The 26,754-nt window shown below is 55.5% G+C and overlaps 1 protein-coding gene across 1 annotated transcript in view; it reads left to right on the top strand.

Annotated features, from left to right (window-relative positions):
* Positions 1–1,033: 1,033 nt before the first annotated feature.
* The window catches only part of CD276 (CD276 molecule), a 29,758-nt gene continuing 4,037 nt past the window's right edge, over positions 1,034–26,754 (top strand). The window contains exons 1-9 of the mRNA XM_045795246.2: positions 1,034–1,224; positions 14,173–14,311; positions 16,702–17,040; positions 17,257–17,571; positions 18,186–18,524; positions 18,741–19,037; positions 22,134–22,268; positions 23,329–23,370; positions 24,782–24,817. Coding sequence (XP_045651202.2) covers positions 14,227–14,311; positions 16,702–17,040; positions 17,257–17,571; positions 18,186–18,524; positions 18,741–19,037; positions 22,134–22,268; positions 23,329–23,370; positions 24,782–24,817 — 1,588 coding nt within the window. The 5' untranslated portion in view covers positions 1,034–1,224; positions 14,173–14,226. The remainder of the gene's footprint in view (positions 1,225–14,172; positions 14,312–16,701; positions 17,041–17,256; positions 17,572–18,185; positions 18,525–18,740; positions 19,038–22,133; positions 22,269–23,328; positions 23,371–24,781; positions 24,818–26,754) is intronic.

Genomic DNA, 26,754 nt, shown 5'->3' with positions numbered 1-26,754 from the left:
TAGTTTTATCCTCTAGTAAGTTATTAATCTGTTTGTCTCAATTTTTTTATTTGTCAAAATGAGGATAATAATGGCATTCCCCTCACTGAGTTGTGAGTATTAAATGAGATAAAATAGTAAAGAGCTTATAAGTGGTTACAACAGCTTACAGAGATGCACGTGCATTCATTCCCATTTCCTGAGCCCCCTCCCCTTTCTCTGCTGCCACTTGGTGGTGGACCTGGCAAAAGCAGGAGCTTAGAGTCCTTTCATCCAGCCTCAGGTTTCTCACCTGTAATATGGGGATAACGTTATCTATCCGGTGGGGCTGTTTTGAGGATCTAAAGAGGCCCAGCAGGGAAAGCTTGGAGTCTAGACCCTGGCCCACAGAAGCCTCGCTAGGCTTTAGCTGTTCCTGTCCGGAACTGATGAAGAACAGGCCAGAGAGCAGGTGCAGGGACAGGATGTGCTAAGGCAAGGGCCTGACCTGCCCCCCCCCCCCAAATCTCCTCCCAGGCTGGAGCTGGGGCCTCCAAGGACAGAGCCCAGGCACGGGGATCAGAGCTGCTCCCCCTGTTGGAGCCTGGCCTGGGGCTGGGGGCAGGGCTGGTCGGGTGGCCGTGGGTGGGAGGAAAAGAGGAAAACCAGCTCAGTGGAAATTACCCTGCGGTTGGCTCAGGCGCCCACGACACTGTATTTATAGAGAGCTCCCTGCAGCTCTTAATTCCTCGCAGTCGAGTTAACCCTTTCCAGGCAGCGGGACCAGCCCAGGGAGGAGGGAGAACACAGAACTGGGGTCGGCCCGCGGGATCCGGGATCCGGCTCTGCGGTCAGCCGTCTGGAGGGTGGGGGCGTCAGCGGTCAGTCACCTGTCCCCTCTCGCAGAAAACACACGTCGGATCTTGGGAGTGTGGGAACGGGGCGGGGGATGGGCACGGGCAGACCAGCGCCCCCTGGCCGGAGTCCAGGATCTGGTTTGGGGTCAGGGGCGGGGTCCGGGCCCATGCCCTGCCCAGCGGGCGGGCTCAGGCCTCTGCCCCGGACCGCCGCCGCGGGGCCAATCCGGCCTCTGGGGCGCACCCGGGCTGCCTTTCCGGGCCCGCGGCTTCCTCCAGCCCGCCCCGCCCCTCGGCCTCGCGGGGCCGCCTCCGACCCCCACTCGGGCCCGGCCTCGCGGCGGCGGCGACTCAGCAGCGCTCCGGCGCGTCCCCGCGTCCCCGCGTCCCGAGAGCCGGCCGCGGCGCGGTGAGTGCTTGCGTGGCGCGGGCCCGCGCGGGTAGGGGCGGCCTTTGTCTGCGGCCGAGCTGTGCGGGGCCCCCGGACCGCGTGCTGTGCCCTCCCTCGCTGGGCACCCGCGCCGGGCCCCCGCCCCGGGTCCGCGGCGCAGCCGGGTTCTGGGCCCCAAGGCAGCGGGGGCCGCCACAACCCAACCCCGCCCCAACCTTGCCGCCGAAGGGGCTGGGGCACAGTGGGACCTGCCCTCCTCCGGGAGGTCCTGCAGGAGACTGGTGGGTGCTCGTGATTACCTGGGCCCTGGGCGTGCAGGGGCATGGGGGCAGATCTGTCACACTGTGTTGATGATTCCGGAAAGCTCAACGAAGCCAGCCGGGGTTGGCAGGGAAGCAGGGTCTCCTGGGCCCTCCAGAGGGCCCTGCAGAGGAAAACACCAGCTCCTAGGAGGGAGAGCTGCCGGGGAGGATTGGGAAAGGGAGGCCCACTCTTCTTGGCCCTGAAGGACAGAATAGAGAGGACTTACGCGGGCAGCAGTGGGCTCCAGGGGGACAGATTCTGAAAAGAACAGGTAGGGACAGCTGACCTGGGTGAAGGGGTGAATAGGTGTTGGGGGTGGGAGGCGAACACGAGGGAGCAGGATGGGGCAATTAGGGCTCGGGAAGTCTCCAAGACATGGTGGAAGAGGTAGGACGGAGAGGAGATGGGGAACTCGGTGTCTGGAAGGTGGGGACCCAGGGTGGGGACACACTAGAGGGAAGGGAGTTGAATCTCAGTGTCCCGAGGCCCTCAGAACGCTGTTTAGCGAGGGAGTTGGCAGGTTTGGTGGCCTAAGGCAGCAAACTGCCAGAAAAGGGGATTATTTCTAAGCCAGACCTGCCCTAATGAGAAATGCATGACAGATGACTCAGATATGGATGGGTCTATCACTGGGGGAAAACGTTAGGCAAATAGTAAAGCAGAAACGATTGGGGGAAGTGGGGAAGGGTTTGTCTGACCTGGTTGAGAAAAACTCTTTACCTTCAAATTGGGTGTGAATAATTGTAAATGAGTCAATTTCATCATTAAATTAAGGCCCGGGTCCTTTTCTTTTCTTTTTTTATTTTTTTTTAAGATTTTATTTATTTATTTGACAGAGATAGAGACAGCCAGCGAGAGAGGGAACACAAGCAGGGGGAGTGGGAGAGGAAGAAGCAGGCTCATAGCGGAGGAGCCTGATGTGGGGCTCGATCCCACAACGCCGGGATCACGCCCTGAGCCGAAGGCAGACGCTTAACCGCTGTGCCACCCAGGCGCCCCCCGGGTCCTTTTCTTAAACGCATGTCTTCAGCAGTTGGCTTCTGTGTGAGAAAATCATGAAGCTGTTCTGTCTGTAAGAGAGTTCTTCATTTAGCCCAGCCTGCTCTCGTTCCCTCCGGCCTCCCAGAAATCCCTAGGAAAACCGATGCTGTGCAGCCTTCCTTGCAGTGTGGGGGCCTGCGCGTAGGTGGGACATTTGGGGAGGCTGAGGGAAATTGAAGTCCGAACTTGAAATTGAAGCTGAAACTTGTCGGATGGGTTGGGCCCATTGGAGTGGTGGGAGGGGTGGAGGGCTCTGGGGCTGCCGGCTGTGAGTGATGGCTCATATTTCCAGCTCCTCTGAGAATGGGAATATTTGGGATGAGTACACTTCCCTGATATCTAGAGTTGCCAAGCTTTAGCACTAACGCTGCTTTTAACTCTCAAGCATGGAAATCTTTCCTGTATTACGTACATCGTAGTTTGACATCAGGACACTCCTGACGTCAGTGAAATTTTTCTTCAAGACTTCGGGTCAGTGCTGTGAATGTCAGATTTGGCACTAAGGGGCTGTAGGCAACTCTTGTAGGAGTGAGCTTTGCACTAAGTGGCTTCAGCCATGCTTTTATCGATCCCTTGACTGCTGTTTGGAGTTCTTTCCTCTCCTCGATGACATCACTGGTGGTTTCTCCTGCTTGCCTTCAGTGTAGCTTTCCAATTTACTCCAGACTCCTGTGCTGCAAGAAATCAGCCATCCGGCTTGTTAGAGGTGAGAAGCCCGTGTTAATGCAAGCCTGAGGGCGGGAAGGGGTGCTGGGATTTGTGGACCTGTTTTTCCTTCCTGTCCCTGGCCCTCTGCAGCTCTGACCAGTCACGCAATGGAAGCAGATCGGCTGAATGTCTGAGATGCTCAGATGCCTGGCAGCTGGGTTGGGTGCTTGGACGTTTGTGGAAAGGACATTTATAGAAGTGTCATCCCTTGTGAGGAGGCTGTGTCCTTACTCTGGTGAGGTTGACTTCTGAGCCTTCCTGGGGGAGTTCCTCCATCCTTAACCTGTAATCGTGTCTTGTCTGGAGCCATAAATAAATCTCCATTCCTTGGAGCAGAATTTGGCCTTGACCGTGAGCTAAGCAATACGGCTTGGGGTCAGAATGGCAGGATGACCATAGAGCTGTGAGCTGGGATTCCACAGCACCTAAGGCCACTCCTAGAAAGTGTTGTAGAATGTCTCTGGCCTGCTGCTGGCTGGTTCTTGGTTAGAAAAATGATCCAAATCCAAACGGCCTCCAAGATTATGACCACGTGGGGCCTGAGGCTGTGGACTTGAGTCATGGGGTCAGGGGAGGAGGAGGAAGGGCAGGCAGGATGATGTCACTGCCCATGAGCTTATCCTCTGAGTGGGTGGCCACTTCTCATTGCTGTCCTCTGCACACCCCAGGGCAGGAGTGCCCGGGAGGTCCACTAGCAGAAGAGGAAGGCATAGCCTGGGCCTGTGGGAAGTAGGAGGGTGGGAACTGATGGACGTGATCCGTGAGAAATTTCCTTTGGTCTCAGATGCATCAAACATCTGGGACAGGGCCGCATGTGTTTTTCTGCAACCCCTGGCTGCCACACCCCAGTGTTGCCACTCTTGCAGTATGAGGTTCCAGCTAGGAGCTTGAGTTTCCAGGTGTTGGGGTGGGGTTGTGCTGGACGCTTCATAGACATCATCACATTTAATCATGTCAGTCCTCCGAAGTGGAGTGTCATTAGCTCCGTTGTATAGATGGGGAAGCCAGAGCCCAGAAAGGGGAAGTCACGTGCCCAAAGACACACAGCTGGCACATACTAGACCTGGAATGCTGTCTGTCCCCAGAACAGGCTCTTTCTGCCACTCTGGAGGCAGGCACGGGCTTCACCCCTCGTTCTGGAGTCTGGTGAGACATGCTGAACGTCCCCACAGCAAGGCAGGGAGAGCTCATCTGGAGAGCTGGGGAGAGGGCAGGCCTGACCGGAGAGGGCAGGTATCCCAGTCTGAGTCATCCGTGGGAGTGCTTGCTTTTCCAGAGGCCTGGTCTTCAGCACACTTATGCCTCTGGAGTCTCTCTGCGACCCTCCAGGTCTGACTTGTGCTCCCAGCCAGCTGCCCCCACTCTCCCTCTCATTCTCTTTGCAGTCCTGAGAACGGATGCCTCCTCCACACCCCTAATTCCCTTGGATATTTGGCCTTTCTGAGGGATTCGGAGCGTATGTCAGAGGGAAACCTGCTAGGAGTGGGGAATGAGAAACATTTTTTATTGGGAGGCCTGGAGTAGGAAAAGACAGTACCTCTGAGAAGCAGGGCTCCCAGGAAGTGGGGCTTCCGCCGGGAGATGCTGGAATGTGTGAGGGGGTGGGGGGCCTGAAAGTTTAGCCCGGCAGAGGAGCTCTTGGCTGGGGAGAGGGTGTGACAGTGCAGGGGCGGGGGTGCCCAGGAGGCCTTGTCCCCATGACTACGGCAATGATAACAGGAGTAACTGTCAGTGCTGTTCGGTGGTGCTAGGTGCTTTCCTATATGGTCTTATTCTCATAGCAGCCCTTGTGGGGTAGGGGTTGTTACTCCTGTTTTAGAGATGGGGAATCAAGTCTCAAAGAGGTTAAGTCATTTATTCTTGGTCATGTGTCTAGAAAAACTTTGAGTCAGAATTAGAACACAGGGCTGCCTGTTCCTGAGCCCAAGCTGTACCCTAGGGCAGGCAAGGTGGCTTAATGATTCCATCAACACAAAGGCCCAAACTGACTCAGATCGTCAGGAAAAGGGAAGTCAACAGGGGGCTATTCCCAGCTGTCCTATAATCATCCTAAGAGGGTAATTTACAGTCCCTATTTTATAAATGAGCAAACTGAGGGTCAGAGAGGATGTTTTCCCAAAGTCTCATGACTAGGAAGTAGCAGAGTCTGGATTTGAAACTGTGTCTCCTATTCCAAAGTCATCTCCTTAAACACCAGGGCTCACTTCTTCCTTTGAGGGTTGGGAGACAAAGATGCAGAGAAGCAATGGGTTTGCCCCAGGGAGCCTAGCAAGTGAGTGCTGGAGCTTGGTCTGAAATCTATAAAAATCTTCAAAGTTGCTGTTTTCCTTTTTGTTAATTGCAAAGGAATTACATGCTCATTACAAGTCACAGAAGTGTATCAACTAAGAAGTAGGAGTAGATGCTTGCCCTCCTTCCTGTGCCCCCGGAGTTGGGTTCACTATCACACTTCCAGACCCTTTCCCATATGCAAACATCCATCTCTCTCTAAACACATGGCCGCTTCATTCATTCCACACTGCACTGAGCACTCACCATGTGCCAGGACCTCACTGGAATTAAGGATACAATCGTCAATAGAGCAGACGCTGTTCCTTCTCAGGGAGGTTCCAGTATGACACGAGCAAAAGAAAACTGTGTAATGAATAACAAAGACTCTCCCGGAGTGGCTGATCTCTGCCTGGCTTTTCTGCCGAGGTGACTCTCGGGATAAAGAGGTGTTACCCATGTCATCCAGGAAGAAGGAACTGTGTTTGCAAAAACCCATGAGAAGAGGATCCCCTGTTGTAGGACCTGAAAGAGGCCACTGTGGGGAAGGGCAGATGGGAGGAGGTGAGGCTGGGGAGGTGAGTAAGGCCAGACCAGGTAGGGCTCTGTGGGCCATGGAGGAGCTGATTAAAAATTGGAAGTGATGGCCTGATGCAGTTATGTTTTTACAGCAGTTGCTACGTAGAGTCAAGACTGGGCGGTAGAACCGGGTGGGGAGACGAGAGGGAAAGTAGAGAGACCAGTGAAGAAACATGTGTGGTCATCCAAGCAAGAGGTGATGAGCACTTGGGAGAGAAGAGAGAGCAGCACAGGTGGAGAGAAACAGAGGGTGAAACTGTATCAGGCGTCGGCAAACTTTTTCTGCAAAGGACCAGAAAGTAAAAATGTTAAGCTTTGCGCGGATTGCAAGTGCTGGGTTCTGCTGTTGTCTGCAAAAGCAGCCGCAGACAATACGTAAATGAAACGTGGCTACGTGCCAACGAAACTTTATTTACAGACACTGAGATTTGCATTTCACGTAATTCCCATGTCTCATGAGATATTCTTCTTTTGATTTCCAACCGTTTAAAAAAGTAAACCCTTTCTTAATGGTGCGCTGAACAAAAGCAGGCAGCGGGCTGGATTTGGGGCTCAGGCTGTAGGTTGCCAACCCCGAAGATATATTTGGGGTTGGGGATGGTTGTTCTTGGTGATGGATTGTAGAGGCAAGAGAAACTCGGGTTTCTGGCTTGAGTGGAGGATGGTGCCTTTCCCGAGCAGGAAGAGCTGGGGAGGAATAGGTTTGAGGGGAGATCAAGAGTTCGAAGAGGGACATGTTAAGAGGAAGATGCCTGTGAGTCACTGGCAAAGAGATGTTTAGGGGACAGTTGGAGCTCAGATGAGAGGTGTGGGCTTGGAGAAGAAAATCTGGGAGTTGCCAGCATATAAACGATATTTAAAGCCATGGGAGTGGATGAAATCATCTAGGAAAAAATAGTAGAGAGACTTGAGGAGAAGCCCTAGGAGCCAACCCCAGGAGGTTCCTCACTGGAGGAGGAAGGGTGTGCAGTGGAATACAGGTGATGCTGAGATGGAGAGAGAGGGAGGGGGCCAGACCTGGGCCATGGGGCCATCTGTTAATACAGAAATGAGGTCATACAGTTGACAGTAGACTTTATCGACGTGACGTATGGCATGGACTTATTTCTCCATTAGCACACGTTCTTTTAAAAAGCGGTATGCTATTCCATTACATAGATGCGCCGTCATCAATGTACCAGTTCCCTACTGGTTCCCATTTTTGCTGCCAACTGGGTGTCTTTGAGACTGGAGCTAGTGCTTCTGTAAACCAGTTCCTACAAACCACAGCCCATGGGCCAAACCTTCTGCCACTTGTTTTTGCATTGTATAGCCCACAGCTAAGAATGGTTTTTACATTTGTCATGGTTGAAAAAAAACCCATGTGATTCATGAAAATTACATGCAATTCAAATCTGAGTGTCCATAAATAAAGTTGTGTTGGAATACGGCTCTGCTCATTCATTTATACATTGTCTATGCCTGTCTCCCTGCTACAATGGCAGGGTTGAGTGGTTGTGACAGATCTCAGATGGCCTGCAAAGTCTAAAATACTTACTATCCAGACCTTTACAGAAAGAGTCTTTTCTGCTCACGCCAGCAGAACAGCCCTGGGAAGTCCGACTGGGTGTGGTTTGGCTCATTGGCCCATTCTGGAGCCAATCACCAAGGGTTCTCCAATGAGTCAGGTCCGGTCACCCGCTGAGGCCCGAGGCTGGGGGTCAGCCCCAACAGCATCACATGGACTGGGTTCCCTGCAGGACCAGGGAGCCCTGTTATTAGAAGGAATCGGTGTAGAACAAGAGAGAGGCACTGTAGAATAAAGGACTTGGAGGAGAGTTGCTAAGAGTATCAAGACTGACTGCTGAAGGTCGAGAAGGTCCGCTCAGCATCTTCTGTGCTTCCTTGTCAAGGAAGAAGTTGCAGAGGCTGTTAAGAAGGAACTGAAGTTCAGCCCAGGTAGGGAGGTGATCATCTGCTTTCAGTGGCTTTGTCTTCTGGCCCCTGTGATTGTCCTGGTGTGGAGTGAACTTGGGGATAAGATATCTGAGAAGCTGTGGGCGGTATTTCAGGACAACTGGGGTAGAGGCAGGGGTGGGGGCCGTAGCCTTCCAGGGTTTCCCACTGTGTACAGAACCCATCCTTAAGCACCCCCTGACCACCTCCCATGCCCCACATCTTGACAGCCACTCCCCAGAGTCCCTGTTTTCTCAGAGTGCGGTGAGGGCCCCCTCCTCCAGAGACCTGCTTGACCCTCCTTGCCCATAATACTTCATGTTTGTTGCGTGAGTAGGTAAATGAACGCTGGAAGACTTGAGATGAGCAAATAACCGGTTTTACAGGGAAGCAGGCAGATTATGGGAGCAACAGATTGGCGATCGAGTCCTTAACCCCTGACAAAATCCTGGAACCGGTTATTGATGGAGCACTTGAAGAAGAGTCCATTTTCTTCAGAGGAGCCTTTTTTTTGTCTGGTTCTTCCCCGTTTGACCGGCCCTCTACCAGAAGCGGGATAAGACCTGTGATGGGCTGTTGGGCGGCAGCACAAATAGGGACATTCCTAAGCCCAAAGCCTTGAACGGTGGATGGGCATTGATTCAGGGGCAGAACCTAGTGCTGTGGGGTCTTCCTGAGGACCCTGATGACACAAGAAACAAAGCGGGGAGAAGAGGGCAACCTTTTTGGGTGACATTCATTTTGCTTTTTTTTCATCCACCACAAAATTATCGAGCACCTTCTAGGTGCCAGGAACTGTCCCAACAGTACTGCAAAAAATCGTGGCATGGCCACACAACACCGTGACTGTACTTCACACCACTGAATTGTACATTTACAGTGGTGGAAAGGGTAAAGTTCACACTCCATGTATTTTGCCACAATTTAAAAGAAAAGATCGTGGCAGTTGGGGTGATGGAGTCGGCTTAACTGGATGAAATGTGATAGTGACACAAATGAAATATCCCATAGGGTCCCACCCCTTCCCCAAGTGCATCAGGAGAGGACGGCAGAGATGAGGGTCCACGGCAATGCGAGTACATGGCTCCCAGTCACTGGCCACAGATTTGATAGGCTATTATTGTGGGTTATTTTGGTGAACAATGTGGCATGGCTGCCCACGGTGGCCTCGTCAAGGGAGAAGATCTAAAAGGTGCAGGGAGGGGGCAGACTAGTAGTACAAGGTCGAAGGAGGACAGGGGAGGTTCGAGAGACAGAGGTGGGCTCAGAATAAGGCTACTTCCCACTGGTGACAGCTGCCCCAGAGCCAGTGGACTTTGGGAGGCTGTGAGTATGTATCACTGGCGGGGACAAAGGGGTTGTGAGGGGGGCCCGAGAGAGGTTCCCTGTTCTGATACCTGACCATTAACCTCTGCAGATTCTCCAGAATTTGTTGGCAGACCTCTCCTCATTCCGTGATCTCCCTCGACGATCCCAGCGTTGGCTCCCATCACTCCGCATGCATGGGTGGCTCCCCGTCCTGTTCTGAGCTCCAGCTCCGTGTGTCCGGGAGACCATGTGACATCTGGCAGGGATGCTGTCTGTAGCTCAAGCCCAGAAGGAATTGCCCTTCCTCCTACACATGCTTCATTTCCAGGTCTCCCCACCTGGAGATGTGTGCCCCACGTGCCCACTTGTTCGAGCCTTCGGGACATCCCTGACTCTCGCAGCCCCTCCCTCCCGTACAAACACAACAAGCCCCAAGCCAGGTCAGGTGTACCCTTGAAATCTCTCCTGAGCCGGGCCACGCATCACTAAGGGACTCAGATGAGATAGTGTCCAGTTCATATTTTGAAGCACCTATTTTAGATATGGTTTCCTTTCGCTGCTCCGAACATGGCAATTTTCATGGGGTGGGAAGAGCAGGAGAGAGAAGGAGGGAAAGGAGGGGAGGGATGGCTCCCTAAATTAGTCACTTCAGATGCTGTCAGTAAGACCCAAAATAACAGTGACGCTAGAGTAGATGCTTATTCTCACCCACGTGACGGTCCGGGTCCGTCCAGGGTTGATACTGCAGCCCCTCCGGGGGCCTGTGTCTTACTGTTCTAAAGTCCCCAGAGTGTTGCCTCGGATGGTCACCACAGCTGTGTTCCAGCTAGTGGGAGAGGGGAGGAGACAAGAGAGGGTTTGCTCCCTCTCTTTAAGGGTCTGACCCAGACGTTGTACACATCAGTTCCTCTCACATCCTATTTGCCAGAAGATGGTCACATGGACACACCTTTGCCCCACAAGGCAGGCTGGGATCTGTAGTCTTCGGCTGAGTGCCCATGTGCCTAGCTAAAATTTCTATAGAAGAGGAGAATAGACATGAGGGGTAAATGGGTGGTTTCTGCCACAGTCATTTTGTACATTTCAGCGTGACCTGCTGGCAGCTAGTTGGCTCAACCTCAAGGATATGGTACGTGAAGATTTAACATTCTAATGTAGTTCCGCTAGGATCCAGCCGAGCATTTCTTTTATACATGGGAACACAGAGTTTAGAGAGGGGAAGTCACATGTTAAAAATTGCACAGCAGTGTCACAGCTGAGACCAGAACCCTGAACTTTGGGCTCATTTTCTACTGTTTCAAAGGGATCTGGTTGAGAGGCACCCAGGCAATGCCAGGAGGAAGGTGTCTTGGGGCTGGGGAGAAGCCACCCTGCCCAGCCCACCTACCTGGGGAGCTGCTCATCATTTTTCCGGACTCACCTTTAGGGTTATTATGTCTCTGGGGTATGTCCAGGTAGCCCTCACTGTATCTTAAATAACGTACTGTATTGAAGTGCAGTGATTCACGGGCACTTCTCTATTGGGATGCAGGCTCCTTGAGGACAGACACATAGCTTAGTCGTCTCTCTGTCCCCAGTGCCTGCCTACCAGGTACTCAGGGAAGAGTTAAGTGCACTACTGAATACACGAATGAATGTATATTCGAGGAGTCTTTCAATTGCAGATAATAGAAACTTAGCTCAAGCTAGCTTGAGAGGGGAAAAAAAAAAAAAGACTGGCTCAAGGATCTGGGCTGTCTAGGTGTGGGCTTGCTTCAGGCATAGTTGGGTCCAGGTGCTTAACAGCTGTTTGCAGAAGCTCTGCCTCTGCGCTGTGCTAGTTAGCGGAGATCGACACCAGTCATGTGGTTTGATCCTTCTTGCCCTCCTGGTGGGAAGCATTGTCCAAGTGGACCCTGCAGGGATTGGGAGGAGGCAGGGGGTTAAGAGATAGGGAGTGGCTTTGGTCCGGGCAAGGAATTCCTCTTGAGCATCCCTAGGTTGGGGGTGTCTTGGTATAGAGGCCAGTTAGCCTTTGTTTCTCGGTTTGGGCTTAATGGAGCACATCTCCTCTCTTGGGAGCTTCCCTGGGGCTGCAGCTCTGCTGGGGTTGAATGAACTTGCTGCCCCTTCAGGCCAACGGTGGCCTGGGCCCCTCACTCCTGCTTCCTGGGGAAAGCCAAGGTACTGCGTGTTCTTTCCTGGCAGGACTCCTTGGAGTTCCCACATTTGGCTGAGACTGGGATGAAGGAAGAGGAGGAGGGAGGGCTGGCTGGTGACTCACTGGGAGGGGTGGTACATGCTGATTCCAGAGCAGGTTCCCCCAGGGCATGAGAAATCCCCTTTGTAGAGAAGGTGGGCAGGGTGGTGCCAACCCAGCATGAGATCTGTGTGTCTCCAGGGGCAGCCCATCTGTCCCAATGAGCAGTGATGAGCTTTCGATTCCCGGCCATGCTCCCATTCCCTCGGCAGCACCTCGTCTCCAAGAGGCATTTCTCCATCCCTCTCTTGGCCCTGGGGGCCCAGCTGTTGGGGTAGGAACCTCTTAGTGCGGTGGAATTCTCAGGTCTTTCTAAGCTGTCAGGGTTTTCCCTAGGTAAGCCATGACAGTGGGAACTTTGCTGGGTTCAGAGTCTAGGAAGGTAACCAAAGGGGGTGAGCCCAACACCCAGCCTTGGAAATCCTCTCATTCTCCCTCTGGAGTGAAGGACAGCTTGGCCCTTGGGGAGCCCTGATAGGTCTGATCAGGAGAGGGAGGTGCTCCCTGACCTCCCCCACATTCATGGAGGTGGCAGGCATTCCCAAAAGACCCTGGTGAGTAAAAGCTTTATATATGGAGACCTCAGAAGAAAAGTCTGGAGGGCCAGGCAGAGGAAAGTGGTTTACTTCTGTAGTAAATGGGGAGCCACGAAAGGTTCTTGAGCATGGGTAGGGATGTGAGCAGATTCCTATCTTAGGTCCTGAGAGCAGACGTCGTAGAGAGTGGGGTTTGTGAGGGCAGAGTGGAGACAGCAGGGCCAGTGAGGAAGGTCACAGGAGGGTCGTGTGGGTGGCAGGCATAAGCAGCAGTGGGGAGGGTGAGGGAGGTGGTCTGGGAAGAACAGATAGGCCTTGGTTTTCTTTGGGGGTGAAAGAGAGGAAAGGAGTCTTAGAATTTGGAAGCTTCTTAATCCTTAGGCCCTGGTGCTTCCTTGGGGGTGGGGGTGGGGGGCAGTGTGGAGGCTGCGGCCTGCGAGCTTTTCCTGTGGCCAGTGGCTGCCCTTGCAGGCAGGATGTGGTGCCCGCCAAGGGTGCCTTTATGAATGGAGCGGGAAGCCTGCTGACTCAGCAGCCGGCAAGGCCTTGAGGCTGCCAGGTTTGGACCGGAAGTGTCTGGGAAGGAAGTGGCTGTTCAGGGCTTCCCCGCTGTGGACAGCTGGGGGGGGGGGGCAGGATGCACCCGGTTTGGCTGAGGGACTCCCTCAGCCCAGCTGCTGGGAGGGGGGGGAGGCCGGGGAGGCCGGAGGGTGCTTGGCTGGGACTGGAAGGCTTGAGGCTGGGTGCCTGTGACCAAAATGATGGTGCCGGCTGGCTGTGGGTGAGGTCTGCTCCTTGGGAGGGCAGAAAGCTGTGGCAGGAGGTTGGGAACCCGAGCCCTTCTCAGCTTGCTAACTGGCAGATTACATCACATTAACTAAGGCGCCTCACTTATAGGGGCTTTATTTTTTTCTCCTGCAAAATGGGACCAAGTCGATCGGCTGTCTCCCTGGGTGGTTGTGAGAATGTGAAATCCACTGTGTTCTTGTTGGACGGTGTGGGATAGCCTAAGTCCACACTGGTTACGTGGCTTCATCCGGACACGGTGTGAACAGTCAGGCAGCAGCTGTGGGGCAGGGTAACCGCAGACGCCACCCGCCCGCGTCACACCCTGTGGCGGGCAGCAGGACCGGAAGCAGGGCTGGGCCCAGGGAGGTTCACCTGTGGCCACAGACATACCTCTCCCTCAGTCCTGACTCCAGCCTCCGGGCCGGGCCTCTTCCGTTTCTGATTGGTCTCGGTCACTTGCTAAGAAGTGTCCAGTTAGCAAATGTCCTCTGTCTCGGGCTCCATACGCTTACATCAGCTGCTCCTAGAACCATCCCCTGGAAGTGTCTGCACAAACACTGCTAACTTCACACGCCCTACACCGGCTGCCTCCGTGTTCTGTCCCAGTGACTGCCCCACCCGCTCACTGGGCTCAAAACCATAGCCACCCTGACTGCCCCCTTCCTCTCTCCCCACGTTCTCCAGTGCTGTTCTCACCCAGACCTGCTTTATCTCTTCTCATGTATCCTGCAGATGCTATCAGTCATGTTTATGGAGTGCAGCTCCGACCATATCCTTTCCCCTGTTCCAGAACCTTCAGTGGTTCCCAGTTGCCTTCAGGATAAACTTCAGATCTTTCAGCCTATCTCTGCGTCTGGCCCCAGCCTCAGCCCTTACTCTCCCCACTAGCTGTTGTCTGGAGTCAAACTGAGCCAAACTGATCTGCTCACATTCTTGCCCTGGGCCGGCCAGCCTTGCCTCTGCTTGCCACCTTGCCTCATCTTCCTTGTATTTTGTACCAACATCTTAGTTCTGAAAGGGTGGGTCCCAGCTGCCCCCTGCCCCGTGGGCCCTGGTCTAGCCTCCCCAGTGACTCAGTCCCCTGCTGCCAGCAGGTCTCAAAACAGCCCTCAGTGGGGAGCCTTGGAGGGTGTGGGAGGGAGGACCTGCCGCTGGGCATTTGCAGCCTTCCCTGAGCTGGTGGGGGGGGCGGGGGTGAGGTGCGGGCGGGCCTGGGGGAAGACCCTTGGAGACAAAGACCTCACTTCCTCTTCCTCGCAGGCAGGGGCAGCCTTCCACCACGGAGAGCCCAGCTGTCGGCTGCCGTTCTGGAAGATGCCGTGTCACTGGGCCAGCGCGGGTGTGGGCGTGCGTGTGCGTTTGGCCACAGCCCTGGCAGCGCTGTGGTTCTGCGTCACAGGTGAGGGGAGCTGTGTGGGGACCGGAGCGGGCTCCCGCCAGGCCTGTCTAGCAGGGATGCAGAGGGTTTTGGCTAACCTCTTCCCACTGTCCGCTGTCGCCTGTCCACTCATTTCCACTGGGATTCCACAGACAACTTACTCTGCATTTCTTAGCCCCTGTTTCCTCTTCTACAAACTGGTCATGTGAGCACTGCATGTGATGATGCTGTTTTTTGAACACACAGTGTGTGTGCTCCTTCCTGAGGGCCTTTGCACGTACTGTTCCCTCTGCCTGGAACTTCCTGTCCCCACACATTGGCATGACTTGATTCTTTATTTCGTTCTGGTCTTTACTCCTATGTCACCTCCTCAGCTAAGTTTTCTTGGCTATCTTGTACACCATCTCTCCCTACCCTCGACCTTACTTCGTCATGCTTCTTCCCAGCCTTGCCCTCCGCCTGACATGGTGCGTGTCTACCTGCTTCTTGTCCGCTCTGCTCAAAGAGCAGGGTCTGTCCCCAGTGCCAGGACTGGGGCAGCCACATAGCTGCTGAATAACCTGGTTGGATAAATGATGTAACTCTTCCCACACAGCTCTTGGCACAGAGTCAGCATTCGAGAATGGCATTATTTTTAATAACAACACCCTCATCATATTTTAAATCCTTATCAGCCCCTGGCAGAGGGAGAGACTGCCTTCTTCTGCCCTAGGGGAGGACAAAGCTGAGTGTCTGGTGCCACCTGCTGGTCATAAAGAGGAAGCAACTCTCTAGTTGCGGGAGCTCTGATTTCTCTAGAGAAAGGGCTTTGGGTGATTCCTCAGGTTTTATTCCTAAATACCCTCTACAAGGGGCACCAGTTGGAGGGCTGGCCTGGGGCATGTGGTGTTGCAGCGAGAGATCCAGGGCCAGCATAAGACCTTTAGAGACCTCTACGCACGGCAAAGATCATGATACCCTCTCCCTGTGTGTAATTCGCAATAAAAATGCTATTTTTCTAAATGCAAGAAACCTTTAATGGGGGCATAGCCAGTCAGCTTCATGTCAAGACTGTTTGATTTTTACACTTTTTGGATGTGCCTGCTTTGCTGGTGCCCAAAGCACACACTTACCCAAGAACAGCAGCGCCAGAGTAGGGAGCGTGCCTCCCCAAAGGAAAGGCCCAGGGACCCTAACTTCCCAGGGCTCTAAAAGAAGAGCTGGAATGGAGGCAGAGGTGACTGGGTGAGGAGGCTTGCCAAGCCACAGGATAAAGGGCAGGGGACCAACAGGGGGATCTGCCCCAGGGGGCTTTTCTCTGGCCATGCCCTCGGCCCTGGCTCTGGGAATGAGTTGGCACTAGGCTTCCGGAACTCCTGCTCCTGTGTTCCCCTCCAATTCATCAGCAGGCCCTGTTGGTTCTCCCTCATCAATAAACCTTGAATCTGTCCCATGCTCTCTCAATACCACTGCCATCTCTGCAGCTAAGCCAACATCACTTCTTACAAAGACCACTGAAATAGTCCTTAATTCCTTCTCCACAGAGGAGCCGGAGTGAGTTGCAGGCATCGTTAGCCAGATTATTACTGATTACCACCCCCCCCAACCTGCAGAGACTTCCCACTGCATGTAGCAAACGAAATTCTTTACTGGTCTTACAAAGCCCTCCCATCCAGACACCCTGGCCACATTGGACAGCTACTTGATATGTTCACTTAGGAAGCTGAATCTTGCCTTGGGGCCTTCCCACCTGCTGTTCCCTCTGCCTGGAACATTCTTACACTGGCTTTTTTGTATGTCAGGCTCTTTTTCATTCCCTTTAAATTTCAGTTTAATATCCTTTTAGTGAGAATGTGCCTCACTACCCCATTGAAAGGTGTGGGCATTCTTTCTTTCGGGTATAAAAGCGAATCATGTTTATTTAGGAAAAGAAAAAAGAGAAAGCACTCGTGATCCTTTCTCATTCACTGTTAACATCTGGTATAAACCTTTTTTAGACTCCCCTCTTTAATTAATAAAGATAACATGTACTTATGTGAAAATGCAACTAGCACAGACAGGTGTAAAGTACCTGTCAAATTTTTGGAAAGCTACCACCTCTAATCCTTTGGCTTGTTTATGTCTTTCATACCCCTAATCCCAAGCTAATGAGAATTTGTGTCTTAGTTTGTCCCTCTCTCCCATTAAAAGGTAAACTCTGTAAGGGTGTGACCTTGGTCTTCTCTGTTGCATTCCTAAGTCTTATGCTCGGCAAATAGTAGGTGCTAACTACAGTCTTGTTGACTGGATGAGGACCACAGGTAATAAACTTTACTTTGGGTCTCGGACCTTAAAGCAGGGGTGGACGGGCCTAGAGTTAACCAGAAGGGGAGGAAGACCAGAGAGGCTCCCAGCGGCCCCACCCCTCCTCACTGCCACACCTCTGCCCCCAGGCGCTCTGGAGGTCCAGGTCCCCGAAGACCCCGTGGTGGCCCTGGTGGGCAGCGATGTCACCCTGCGCTGCTCCTTCTCGCCGGAGCCCGGCTTCAGCCTGGCGCAGCTCAACCTCATCTGGCAGCTGACGGACACCAAACAGCTGGTGCACAGCTTCGCCGAGGGCCGGGACCAGGGCAGCGCCTACGCCAACCGCACGGCGCTCTTCCCGGACCTGCTGGCCCAGGGCAACGCGTCCCTGAGGCTGCAGCGCGTGCGCGTGGCTGATGAGGGCAGCTTCACCTGCTTTGTGAGCATCCGGGACTTCGGCAGCGCTGCGGTCAGCCTGCAGGTGGCGGGTGAGCGCCGGGAGGGGGCGCCCTCCCCTTGCCACACCTCTCACTGCCCGCAGCCCCGTACCCACCGCGCCATCGCTGACCCCATAACGCAAGCCCCACAGCTGACCCCTGTTGCTCCAGGTGCCCTTTCCTCCACTGCGACCCCCTCCTCCCGTCCTTGCCTTACCTCGACCTCTGCTCTCTGCCCTCTACCCTCTACCCTCTGCCCCACTCCAGCGCCCTACTCGAAGCCCAGCATGACCCTGGAGCCCAACAAGGACCTGCGACCTGGGGACACGGTGACCATCACGTGCTCCAGCTACCGGGGCTATCCGGAGGCCGAGGTGTTCTGGCAGGACGGGCAGGGCGCAGCCTTGACGGGCAACGTGACCACGTCGCAGATGGCCAACGAGCAGGGCTTGTTCGACGTGCGCAGCGTCCTGAGGGTGGTGCTGGGCGCTAACGGCACCTACAGCTGCCTGGTGCGCAACCCGGTGCTGCAGCAGGACGCTCAGGGCTCCGTCACCATCACGCCCCATAGAAGCCCCACAGGTTTGTTTTTTGCTTGGTTGGTTGGTTTTTGCTTAAATGTCCCCGTGAGGGACGGTTTTTGTCCTATCGGCAGGGGCTGCGGGATTTGAATCTAGCTCCCTACTCAGTCTCCCAGAACGGTGACATTCCTGGTAATGGTAACAGCAAAGATAAACTGGGTGAGGAGGCGGGAACCTTACCTTGCTGGTAGGGGATGAGGACAGTAATCACAGGCCTTTTTCGCTCTCCGGGGCTCCTGACTCCAGGGCTCTGGAAACCTCTAGAAAGGATGAAGAAGCATTGAGATCTCAGCAGAGAGAGTAAGTGTAGGGGAGGGAAACCCGTCCATCATGGGGGAGGGGGGCTTGTGCTACGGCTGGATGCTACCCTCGGCTCAGCCCCCCACCCCTGGGAACAGGCATTGTCAGGCCAAGGTCAACCTCCTGTGATTGTCATAAGATTAGGGTGACTCCACATCTGGGAATCCGGAGACTCCGTCTGCTTTTGGGTCTGAGAGAAAGTGGGAAGATGGAATAGGAACTGGGGGTTAATAGAGGAGGAAATCTGGGAGGCTGTGGGCTGGTAGCCGGGAGTGGCCCCACCCCTCCTCACCGCCTACCTAACCTCGCCCCCAGGCGCCGTGGAGGTCCAGGTCCCCGAAGACCCCGTGGTGGCCCTGGTGGGCAGCGATGCCACCCTGCGCTGCTCCTTCTCGCCGGAGCCGGGCTTCAGCCTGGCGCAGCTCAACCTCATCTGGCAGCTGACGGACACCAAACAGCTGGTGCACAGCTTCGCCGAGGGCCGGGACCAGGGCAGCGCCTACGCCAACCGCACGGCGCTCTTCCCGGACCTGCTGGCCCAGGGCAACGCGTCCCTGAGGCTGCAGCGCGTGCGCGTGGCTGATGAGGGCAGCTTCACCTGCTTTGTGAGCATCCGGGACTTCGGCAGCGCTGCGGTCAGCCTGCAGGTGGCGGGTGAGCGCCGGGAGGGGGCGCCCTCCCCTTGCCACACCTCTCACTGCCCGCAGCCCCGTACCCACCGCGCCATCGCTGACCCCATAACGCAAGCCCCACAGCTGACCCCTGTTGCTCCAGGTGCCCTTTCCTCCACTGCGACCCCCTCCTCCCGTCCTTGCCTTACCTCGACCTCTGCTCTCTGCCCTCTACCCTCTACCCTCTGCCCCACTCCAGCGCCCTACTCGAAGCCCAGCATGACCCTGGAGCCCAACAAGGACCTGCGACCTGGGGACACGGTGACCATCACGTGCTCCAGCTACCGGGGCTATCCGGAGGCCGAGGTGTTCTGGCAGGACGGGCAGGGCGCAGCCTTGACGGGCAACGTGACCACGTCGCAGATGGCCAACGAGCAGGGCTTGTTCGACGTGCGCAGCGTCCTGAGGGTGGTGCTGGGCGCTAACGGCACCTACAGCTGCCTGGTGCGCAACCCGGTGCTGCAGCAGGACGCTCAGGGCTCCGTCACCATCACAGGTAGGCAGGGGGCAGATGAACAGCTGGGGAGACGGAGGGAGCCGCTGCCTTTGTTCTAGACCCTGAGTTGGAATTTAGGTAGGTTTGGGGGGTCGGAAGCCTTATATTTCAGGGGTCTCAAACTCCCCACCCAGAGGTCCTTAAGCGACTTGCTTTAAGGAGCCCATAAAAGTCATTTGTAATATTCGCCCTCTTAAGAGCACCTGAGGTGATTACAGAGACGGGAGGCGCTGCGGGAATCCGGAGGTGTGGGTGGGCGTAGAGCAGACGGGGCGCGGTGAGGGAGCGCTTTCCTACCGGAACTCCTCCGGGGGATGGGAAGGTGTTGCTGTGTCCGTGCCACCATCTGATCTGAGGCCCTGAGAGTCAGTTGGGGATGTTCAGGTGGTCGGTCCCCCTCACCCCGGGGCTGTCAGCTCTTCGAGAGGGGAGCTCTCAATCCGGGCAGTAGTTGGGGGATCTCTGCTGCCCCCGTGTGGTCAAACGCCAGATTGATGTCGTGCATTTGTCGATTCCCTCAATCTGGTTGGGGTCTGGTTTGGGGTCCCAGCCCAAATACCTTCCCTTCGTGCATTGCCCACCTCAGTGGGTGCTCCTTGTGCCTGGGGGTGTGAAGAGGGTTCAGGTCCACACTCAGGCCAAGGGAGGCAGTCTCCGTCTGTGTTGAGAGATCAGGTTGGCTCCTCAGTCCCTCCCCCTGGGTAACTGAGATTTCCCAGGGGCCTCCCCACATCCTCTGGTGTCTGAACAGCAGGTTCTGTCTGTCTGATTGTCCTGTCTTCCCTTCCCGTGACTTCCACCTGCCTGGTGAGTTTCCAGAGAGAATAAGAAATACCAGGTAGGGTGAGATCAGCAGAGAAAGGGAAGCTTTCTGAGAAGGGAAGCAAGGGCCAAAGTGGGCTGGAGCAGTTGGGAGAAGTCTCCGGGGACAGGCGGGAGTTGAGAGAGCCTTGAAGGACAGGTGGACTTTGTGATCATTTGCACCTGGGGCTGAACTGGGTGTTTGCCACGCTGTGCAGAAAGGGCTTATGGGTGTGAATGGGATGGTAGGGAGAATGCTTCATCTAAGAGAAAAACGCTTTTATTTTAAACTTTAGGAGCTAACATTTAAAGTGCTTTTGTTTCAGGGATGAGGAAACCAAAGCCCAGAGAGAAGAGAGAACTTTCCCAAGTCTGCAGACTAGCACAGTGGCTCTATTTTGGGGGCCAGGTGCCTCTTTGAAAATCGGGTAAATGGTAAATGCAATAGTTTGCATTTACGTTTAGAAGGTGCATGGCCCCTCTATACTCACCCAAGGGGCGGGGGGCGATGTGGTGTGCGGCCCTTGGCTCCAGCACCCGGCGGTGAGCAGATGAACCAGGACCGGAATCCAACCTTTAGCCTCTCAGCCTAATTTTCTCTCCTCCCCACCACCCAGCCTCCTGTTTTCATAAGAGCAGGTCTGGCCTACTTCGGAGCCCTTGGCCTGTATTTCGCTTCAGGCAGCTTTGTGCCTGGTAAAACATTCTGGGATTCAGAATGTCAGCGCTCCAGCCTGGCCTCTCCCACACCTGCTGGAGGTTCCTGACGCGTGCGCGCTGCGCTGTGCCCAGAGGGGCTTTATGGGGCATGCACTGGAAATGGCACCTCAGCAGCCCAGCCTGAGCCCTGCTTTTTACTCCAGGGCAAATCTGGCCCGTGTTCCAGGCACGGACACCCATCAGCCTCCTCCTGAGTATTTCTGTTCTTCCTCCTTTGCTACAGGAGCCCTGCCCGGGATCCCCAGGGGTTTCTTTCACGGGCTTCTTGGACTGGCCTTCCTGGCCCCTGATGCCAGCTGCCGTCCTCTCCTGCTCCCCTGGGTAATGGGTCCCTTTGCTTGCAACGTCCCGAGCAGCCGCTCTGCCAACCAGACCGGCTGAAGGGAACATCTGCTGCAAAAGCCTGTGTCCCTGCCAGGGCCTGTGCTGCCGAAGGTTCTCCCAGCACTGCTGTCGGCACTGCTCCCTGGGCACTCACGGTCTGCAGAGAGCAGAGGAAAGCAGTGCCATCATTTGTTAGATCGGAGGTCCCTGAGGCTTCTGCCCGGGACCGGCACAGGCCCAGGGCCCAGGCTGCTGGTGGGCGTGCTCAGAACGGCGGTTGGCCCTGACCCAGGTGCGGGCGCCTCAAGCCCTTCCCTCCGCCGTGAGCGAGCTAACAGAAGGGCCCTCAGCGTTTCACGGCAACATTCCCCTGGCAAGTCTCCTGGTCTTGGATAAACCCAGAACCCTCGCCACAGCACCCTCAGTTCCCACCCCCATCTACACGCGGGGCTCCCCAAACATTTTCTGTAAAGGGCTGGATAGTAAATATTTTAGGCTTTGTGGGCCACATACGATCTCTGTTGCTGCTGCTGCTTTTCCTTCCCCTTCTGCTCCTCCTGTTTCTTTTTTTGTAACCCTTTACAAATATGAAAACTATTATTAGCCTACAGGCTGTACAAAAACAGACCACAGGCCAGATCTGGCTCGCAGACCATAATTTGCTGACTCCCGATCTCTAGGATGGGGGACATCACCAGACAGGGCTGGAATAGTCAGGGAGGGCCTCCTGAGGAGGTGAATCTTAAACTAGGTGAGCGTGGGGGGGGGGCATTTTTTTTTAGTAGAGGAACCTGACAGCAATGGCGTGGGGGCTGGAAGGAGCCAGTTGTCTTCGCAGAGAATGGCTAGTTCACGAGCTTGGCTGGAGCAGAGGCTCCTGAGGTGGACACGGAAAGAAAGGCTGGGGGAGGGGAAGGAGCAGCCACAGAATTGAGGTCCTTGAGAGGATTGAAGCATTATTCAAATGTCAGTGGGGAGCCGTGGAAGGTTCTAGAGCATCATCAACTGCAGACTCTTCACCGGTGCCAGGTTGAGGCATGACCACACCAGCCACGGCTGTGTCAGGGTTTGGCTGTGTCTCGGTGTGTGGGGAAGGGGTGTGGGAACTTTAGCGAGCTCTCTTCATAGCGCTGGAGCCCAGTGAGGGTGGGAGCTCCCTGTTCACACCTCTTGGCCAAGGGTGTGCAGTCCTCATGGCCACGGGGGCCAGGCGTGACCATCTCTTCCCATTCTCTCCACTTCCCCTCCCAGGGCAGCCCTTGACCTTCCCCCCTGAGGCCCTGTGGGTGACCGTGGGGCTCTCTGTCTGTCTTGTCGCACTGCTGGTGGCCCTGGCCTTCGTGTGCTGGAGAAAGATCAAGCAGAGCTGCGAGGAGGAGAATGCAGGTGAGGGAGAGAGTGCACGCACACACACGTGCACACACACGTCTTTGGTATATTGATGTGTCTGTGACATCCACGTGTGGGTCGCTTTCTGGTGACTGAATGAGGGTGAGTGTGCACATGGGGCCTGATTGTGTGTGTGTGGCCTTGAGGCTGAGTGTGCCTTGTACGTGTGAACAGGTGTGAGCTTGTCTATCAGGGTGGGAATGTGGAAGGCTGAGTGCGGGTAGGTGCGGGATGGGAAGTGAGTAGTGGACGTGTGGGGCTGCAGTGGGATGGTGAGCGTGAAAGTCACACGAGCGTGTCTGTGTATGGAAGCGTGGGTGTAGAGTGTGGAAATTTAGTGGCACACGAGTGAATGCCGCATGGGTGTGGGTGTCCCTGTGTGAGGGTGTACCTGCCTCCCAGTGGGCAGAGTCGGAAGCAGCTGCCATTAGCCGGGCTGGGATCAGTGTGAGTTGACTTTGGTGATTGGCAGGTGGTGAGCTGACATTGGTAGATGGCAGTTTGAGCTTGGTCGGGAAGTGTGTCAACTCTGGGGAGTGGTGGGTGGTGAGCACACAGTGGTGAGTCGGGTTGATGCTGGTGGCTGGTAGGTGGGCACACAAAGGCTTCCCTGGGTGAGCATGGAAGTAGATGGTTGGAGGTGGGAGCTGGCTGGGCGTTGGGACGGAGGGTACGTATGTGGAGGAGAAGGGACAGATAGGTGGGTGGCGGCCCGTGCAGCGGGTGGCAGGGCGGGCTGGTAGAAGGACAGGTGCACAGGTAGGTGGGTGGTGCTCGTGTTGGAGGCTGGTGGTAGGGGGGCTTGGTAAGTGGGTTGATTGAGGGAGCGATGGGGTCGGTGGGTGTGGCTGGGTGGAGGCATGAGGAGATGGTGCTCGGCTGGGTGAGTGGCGGGCTCTGCTCTGTGCTGGTCTCAGGCTCCCACCCTGTGTCCAACATCTGGACCGCAGGCCAGGCCTACTCAGCCCGCTTACCTGCCTCCCGCACCCCCAGGTGGGGAAGTGCAGGGATGCCTGTGGGCTGAGAAAGTCTTGTTTACTGAGTTCTTGTCTTCCAGGTGCTGAGGACCAGGATGTGGATGGAGAGGGATCCAAGACCGGTAAGCCCGAGCTTAGAGCTGGCCTTACTGGCTGAGGGAAGGACACAGGGATGGGGAGAGGACTCTAGGATCAGAGGAGCCACATTTGCTTAGGTTTGAACGCAGTCTGTTCTGTGGACTGTGGTCTCCTGCCCGGGTGAGTCCGCTCTTCGCTCAGTGATAGGCCTGGACGGGATCTCCCGACTCCCTCCCAGTGTTGCTTCATCTTTCCCGCCTACCTGACCTTTCTGCCAGGCCAGCTCCACTCCGAGTGAGCCTGCGCTGTGGGGTCTGGTGGCTTCCTAGGGGAAGACTGAGGGCTCGGGGCAGGGTGGCCTGGGGTTCAGTTCTAGCTGCCGCTCATGGGTTGAGTGGTCTGGAGCAAGTCACTTTGCTTCTCTGGGCCTCAGTTTCTTCATCTTTGAGTCTTGGTTTCCTCCTAATAACCGCCTTCCTTCATAGGCTGTGTGGGTTTAATTGAATGAGACCCTGTACATGAAGGGTCTAGTACCGTCCCTGGTGCCTGGTCCAGGCCTGCTGGAGTCTTGTTAATAGGCAGACAATTTAAGACAGTCCCATTCTGGTTAGAGCCTATGTGACTTTGGTCAAAGCGCTTTGCTGCTCTGGGCTTCAGTGTCCCTGTAAAATGTTATCCTGACCCTGCCTTTCGTGTGACTGTGTTTAGAGATGCAAACTTGGACTTGGGGTGGGTACACAGCACTGGTGTTCTGTGGCTGCTGGAGGCCTCACTGCCCTCCCTCCTGGGGCTCCCGGACTGGGTGAGCCAGGTTCCCACGGAGCCATTTGGGATGACACCAGCAGACATCGGTCCCCCCGCCCCCCCACCATCCCGTCCCCCCCCCACCCCCCCTCCCCCCCCCACCCCCCGGCGAGGAAGAGCAGGAGACTGACACCCGGGACTGCTGTAAGTGACACCAGTTAACTCTCTGCCTTTGGTGTGGAGACAGCCCTGGGCTCAGGCGTCATTTTTCTGGCTCAGAGGCAGATGTCGCTGATGGGGGGGGGGGTGGGGGGCGATGGGAAGAGGGTGGCCTAGAGATTTGTTCAGTCTCGGTTCCGCGTGACCCAGGTGCACCGGGGAACAGCTGCAGCCCCCTGTGGCCCCTCACTTCACCCTTACTTGCAGAGCAGACTCGGTGTACTTCCACATCTCTAGCTCACCGGAGGGCAGAGTAGCCATTCCCATTGTACGGATGTGGAAAACTGAGGCCCAGAGGGAGGAGTGACAGGATACACAGTGGAGCTGGGCCTTGGGACAGCAGCCTAGGGCCCCTTCCCTGGGGCTGACAGGTTGCCCTCATCCCAGGTCCGTGTAGACCTCACTTCTTCCTCGGCTCCTGTCCCTCTGCCCGCCTCCTGAGCCCGCCACTTCCCACGGTCCCCTCACCGTGCGCTTCTTCCTTTTTTGCAGCGCTGCGGCCTCTGAAACACTCTGAAAGCAAAGAAGGTAAAGACACGTGGTGCTTGAGATCGTGTCTGTGTGTTGGCACATCTGTGGGTAGGAGGCTGGGGAGGGTCGTTGGTGGTATCACGTGCTCACGGGTGACCTGAGGCTCCCTCCCCGGGACAGCAGCCTCCACTCTCCCCTGGCGGGGTGGCAGAGGGCGGAGTAACCAAGGTCCCAGCTCCTCTACGCGGATGTAGACGTGACGGAGGCTTCACGAGCCCAGGGATTTCTTTCTCTCTCCTGTAACGGTGTAAGCGTAGGGGATCTTTAGGCCACCGACGTCCTGGAGCTCGGTTCCATGTATTGGTTTCTGCCCTCTTGCACCCAGAGCTTCCATGCCGGGGTCCAAGCTGCCTGCTCCAGCTCCCGTGCCCTCTCCAGAAGCAAGGGGGGAGGAGGAAAGGGAGGAACGTTTTTTTCTACGGCTTGACTAGAAATAGCTCCTGTTACTCCAGTTTTCGTGCATTGGTCAGGCCCTAGTCACATGATGCCGGACTCCGGGGAGGCTCGGGAGTATGGCTGCTGGCAGTAAATGTTAACAATCATCGTTCATATTCTGTAATGTCAGCGGGTACATGAGGAAGTGGTTGGTTGGAAGTAAGTTTGAGATTCCTCTTTACCGACAGTAAGCAACAGCGACATCTATGCATGCGTGTTTGTGTGGAAATCTGTGTGTGTGTGTGTGTGTGTGTGTGTGTGTGTGTGTGTGTGTGTGTGTATTTTGAACAAAACATTCCTTGATGCAGACTTGCCACTCGATACCAGTGGCTTCCACCTAGAAAATCAAAGCTGGTTGCTAAAGGTTATGGAAACTTTTTCAGGTTGCCTGGGTGTCCCTGTCAGGAAAGAAACATTCACTGAATTCCTGGATGTTCATGCCTGCATTTAGGGAAGAAGGGAAGGACATAGGCTCTGTCTTCAGGAAACTTCCAGAGGCGGGGGTGGGGTGGGCTATGGGGCCCTCAGACACCTGCACAAAATACGTGATCCGAGAGGGTCACAGACTCAGACTTTCACGAAAGGCGGTAAGAGGGCTTCGGGAAGGCAGCGTCGTGCAGAAGAGGCCCCGGGGTTGGGAGGGGAGACCTTGGGTCTAGTCTCTGCCTCTGACCTAACGGGAAGCTTCCTCATCTGTGGAATGCACACCTCCCTTACAAGATGGTGGTGAGAATTAGGCAGCGTGACAAAGGCAGACGTGCTCTGTAAAGCAAGTCCTTTTAAACGCTGAAGAATGTTCCTCGGCAGGAAGAGGCCTATGTTGGGGTATGGAGGGATGGAGATAAGTTATCTGCCTCCTTGTTGTTCTGAACCAAATGAGGCATAGAAGGATTGAGCAGATGGAGATGAAAATGTCAGCTTGGTTCTAGAAGAGAGTTGCGGGAGAATGGCCTGGGTGTGGGGTGCAGCGGGCTTCCCGATCCTGCTCCCAGTGGGGCAGCCTGGCCCTCAAGTCCCTGGTCACACTGTGTGCGCACAGAGGCAGTGCCCAGAAGGGAGGACTACTTGCCCTGGGACAGACAGAGCCCAAAGAACAGGGGTGGGAGCAGCGGGGTCACACATGCCCTGGTCCTCCTTCGAAAGTGTCCCCCAAGTCAGGGAGTGGTGTGGGGCCAGTCCACTGGGTGCCCCCCATGGGGAGACAAGAACCAGAGGTGCTCAGCGTGGGAAGGGGAGCTGGAAAGGACTTCTTGCTAGTGGAGGGGAGGGAGCCAGGTCAGGGAAGACGGAAGGGGATAGAAAGGAGGGGGAGATGGGAGGGGACAAGTGTGCCTGGGAAAGTGGTTGTAAAGGGTGTGGGGTGGGGGGGAGCCACGGGGCTGGAGAGAGAGCCTGGTGGGGATTAGGCAGCCTCCCTCGGGGGGCCTCATGGTCCGTCTGATGCCCCGCTCCTGTGTTGGTGTCTGTCTGGGCGTCCAGGGCGGTGCCGAGCACGGGGG

This window comes from Ursus americanus, chromosome 28 (assembly GCF_024610735.1).
Source record: "Ursus americanus isolate L20-20 chromosome 28, mUrsAme1.1.p, whole genome shotgun sequence".
Taxonomy (NCBI): Eukaryota; Metazoa; Chordata; class Mammalia; order Carnivora; family Ursidae; genus Ursus; species Ursus americanus.
This window is presented reverse-complemented; position numbering and strand designations above follow the sequence as displayed.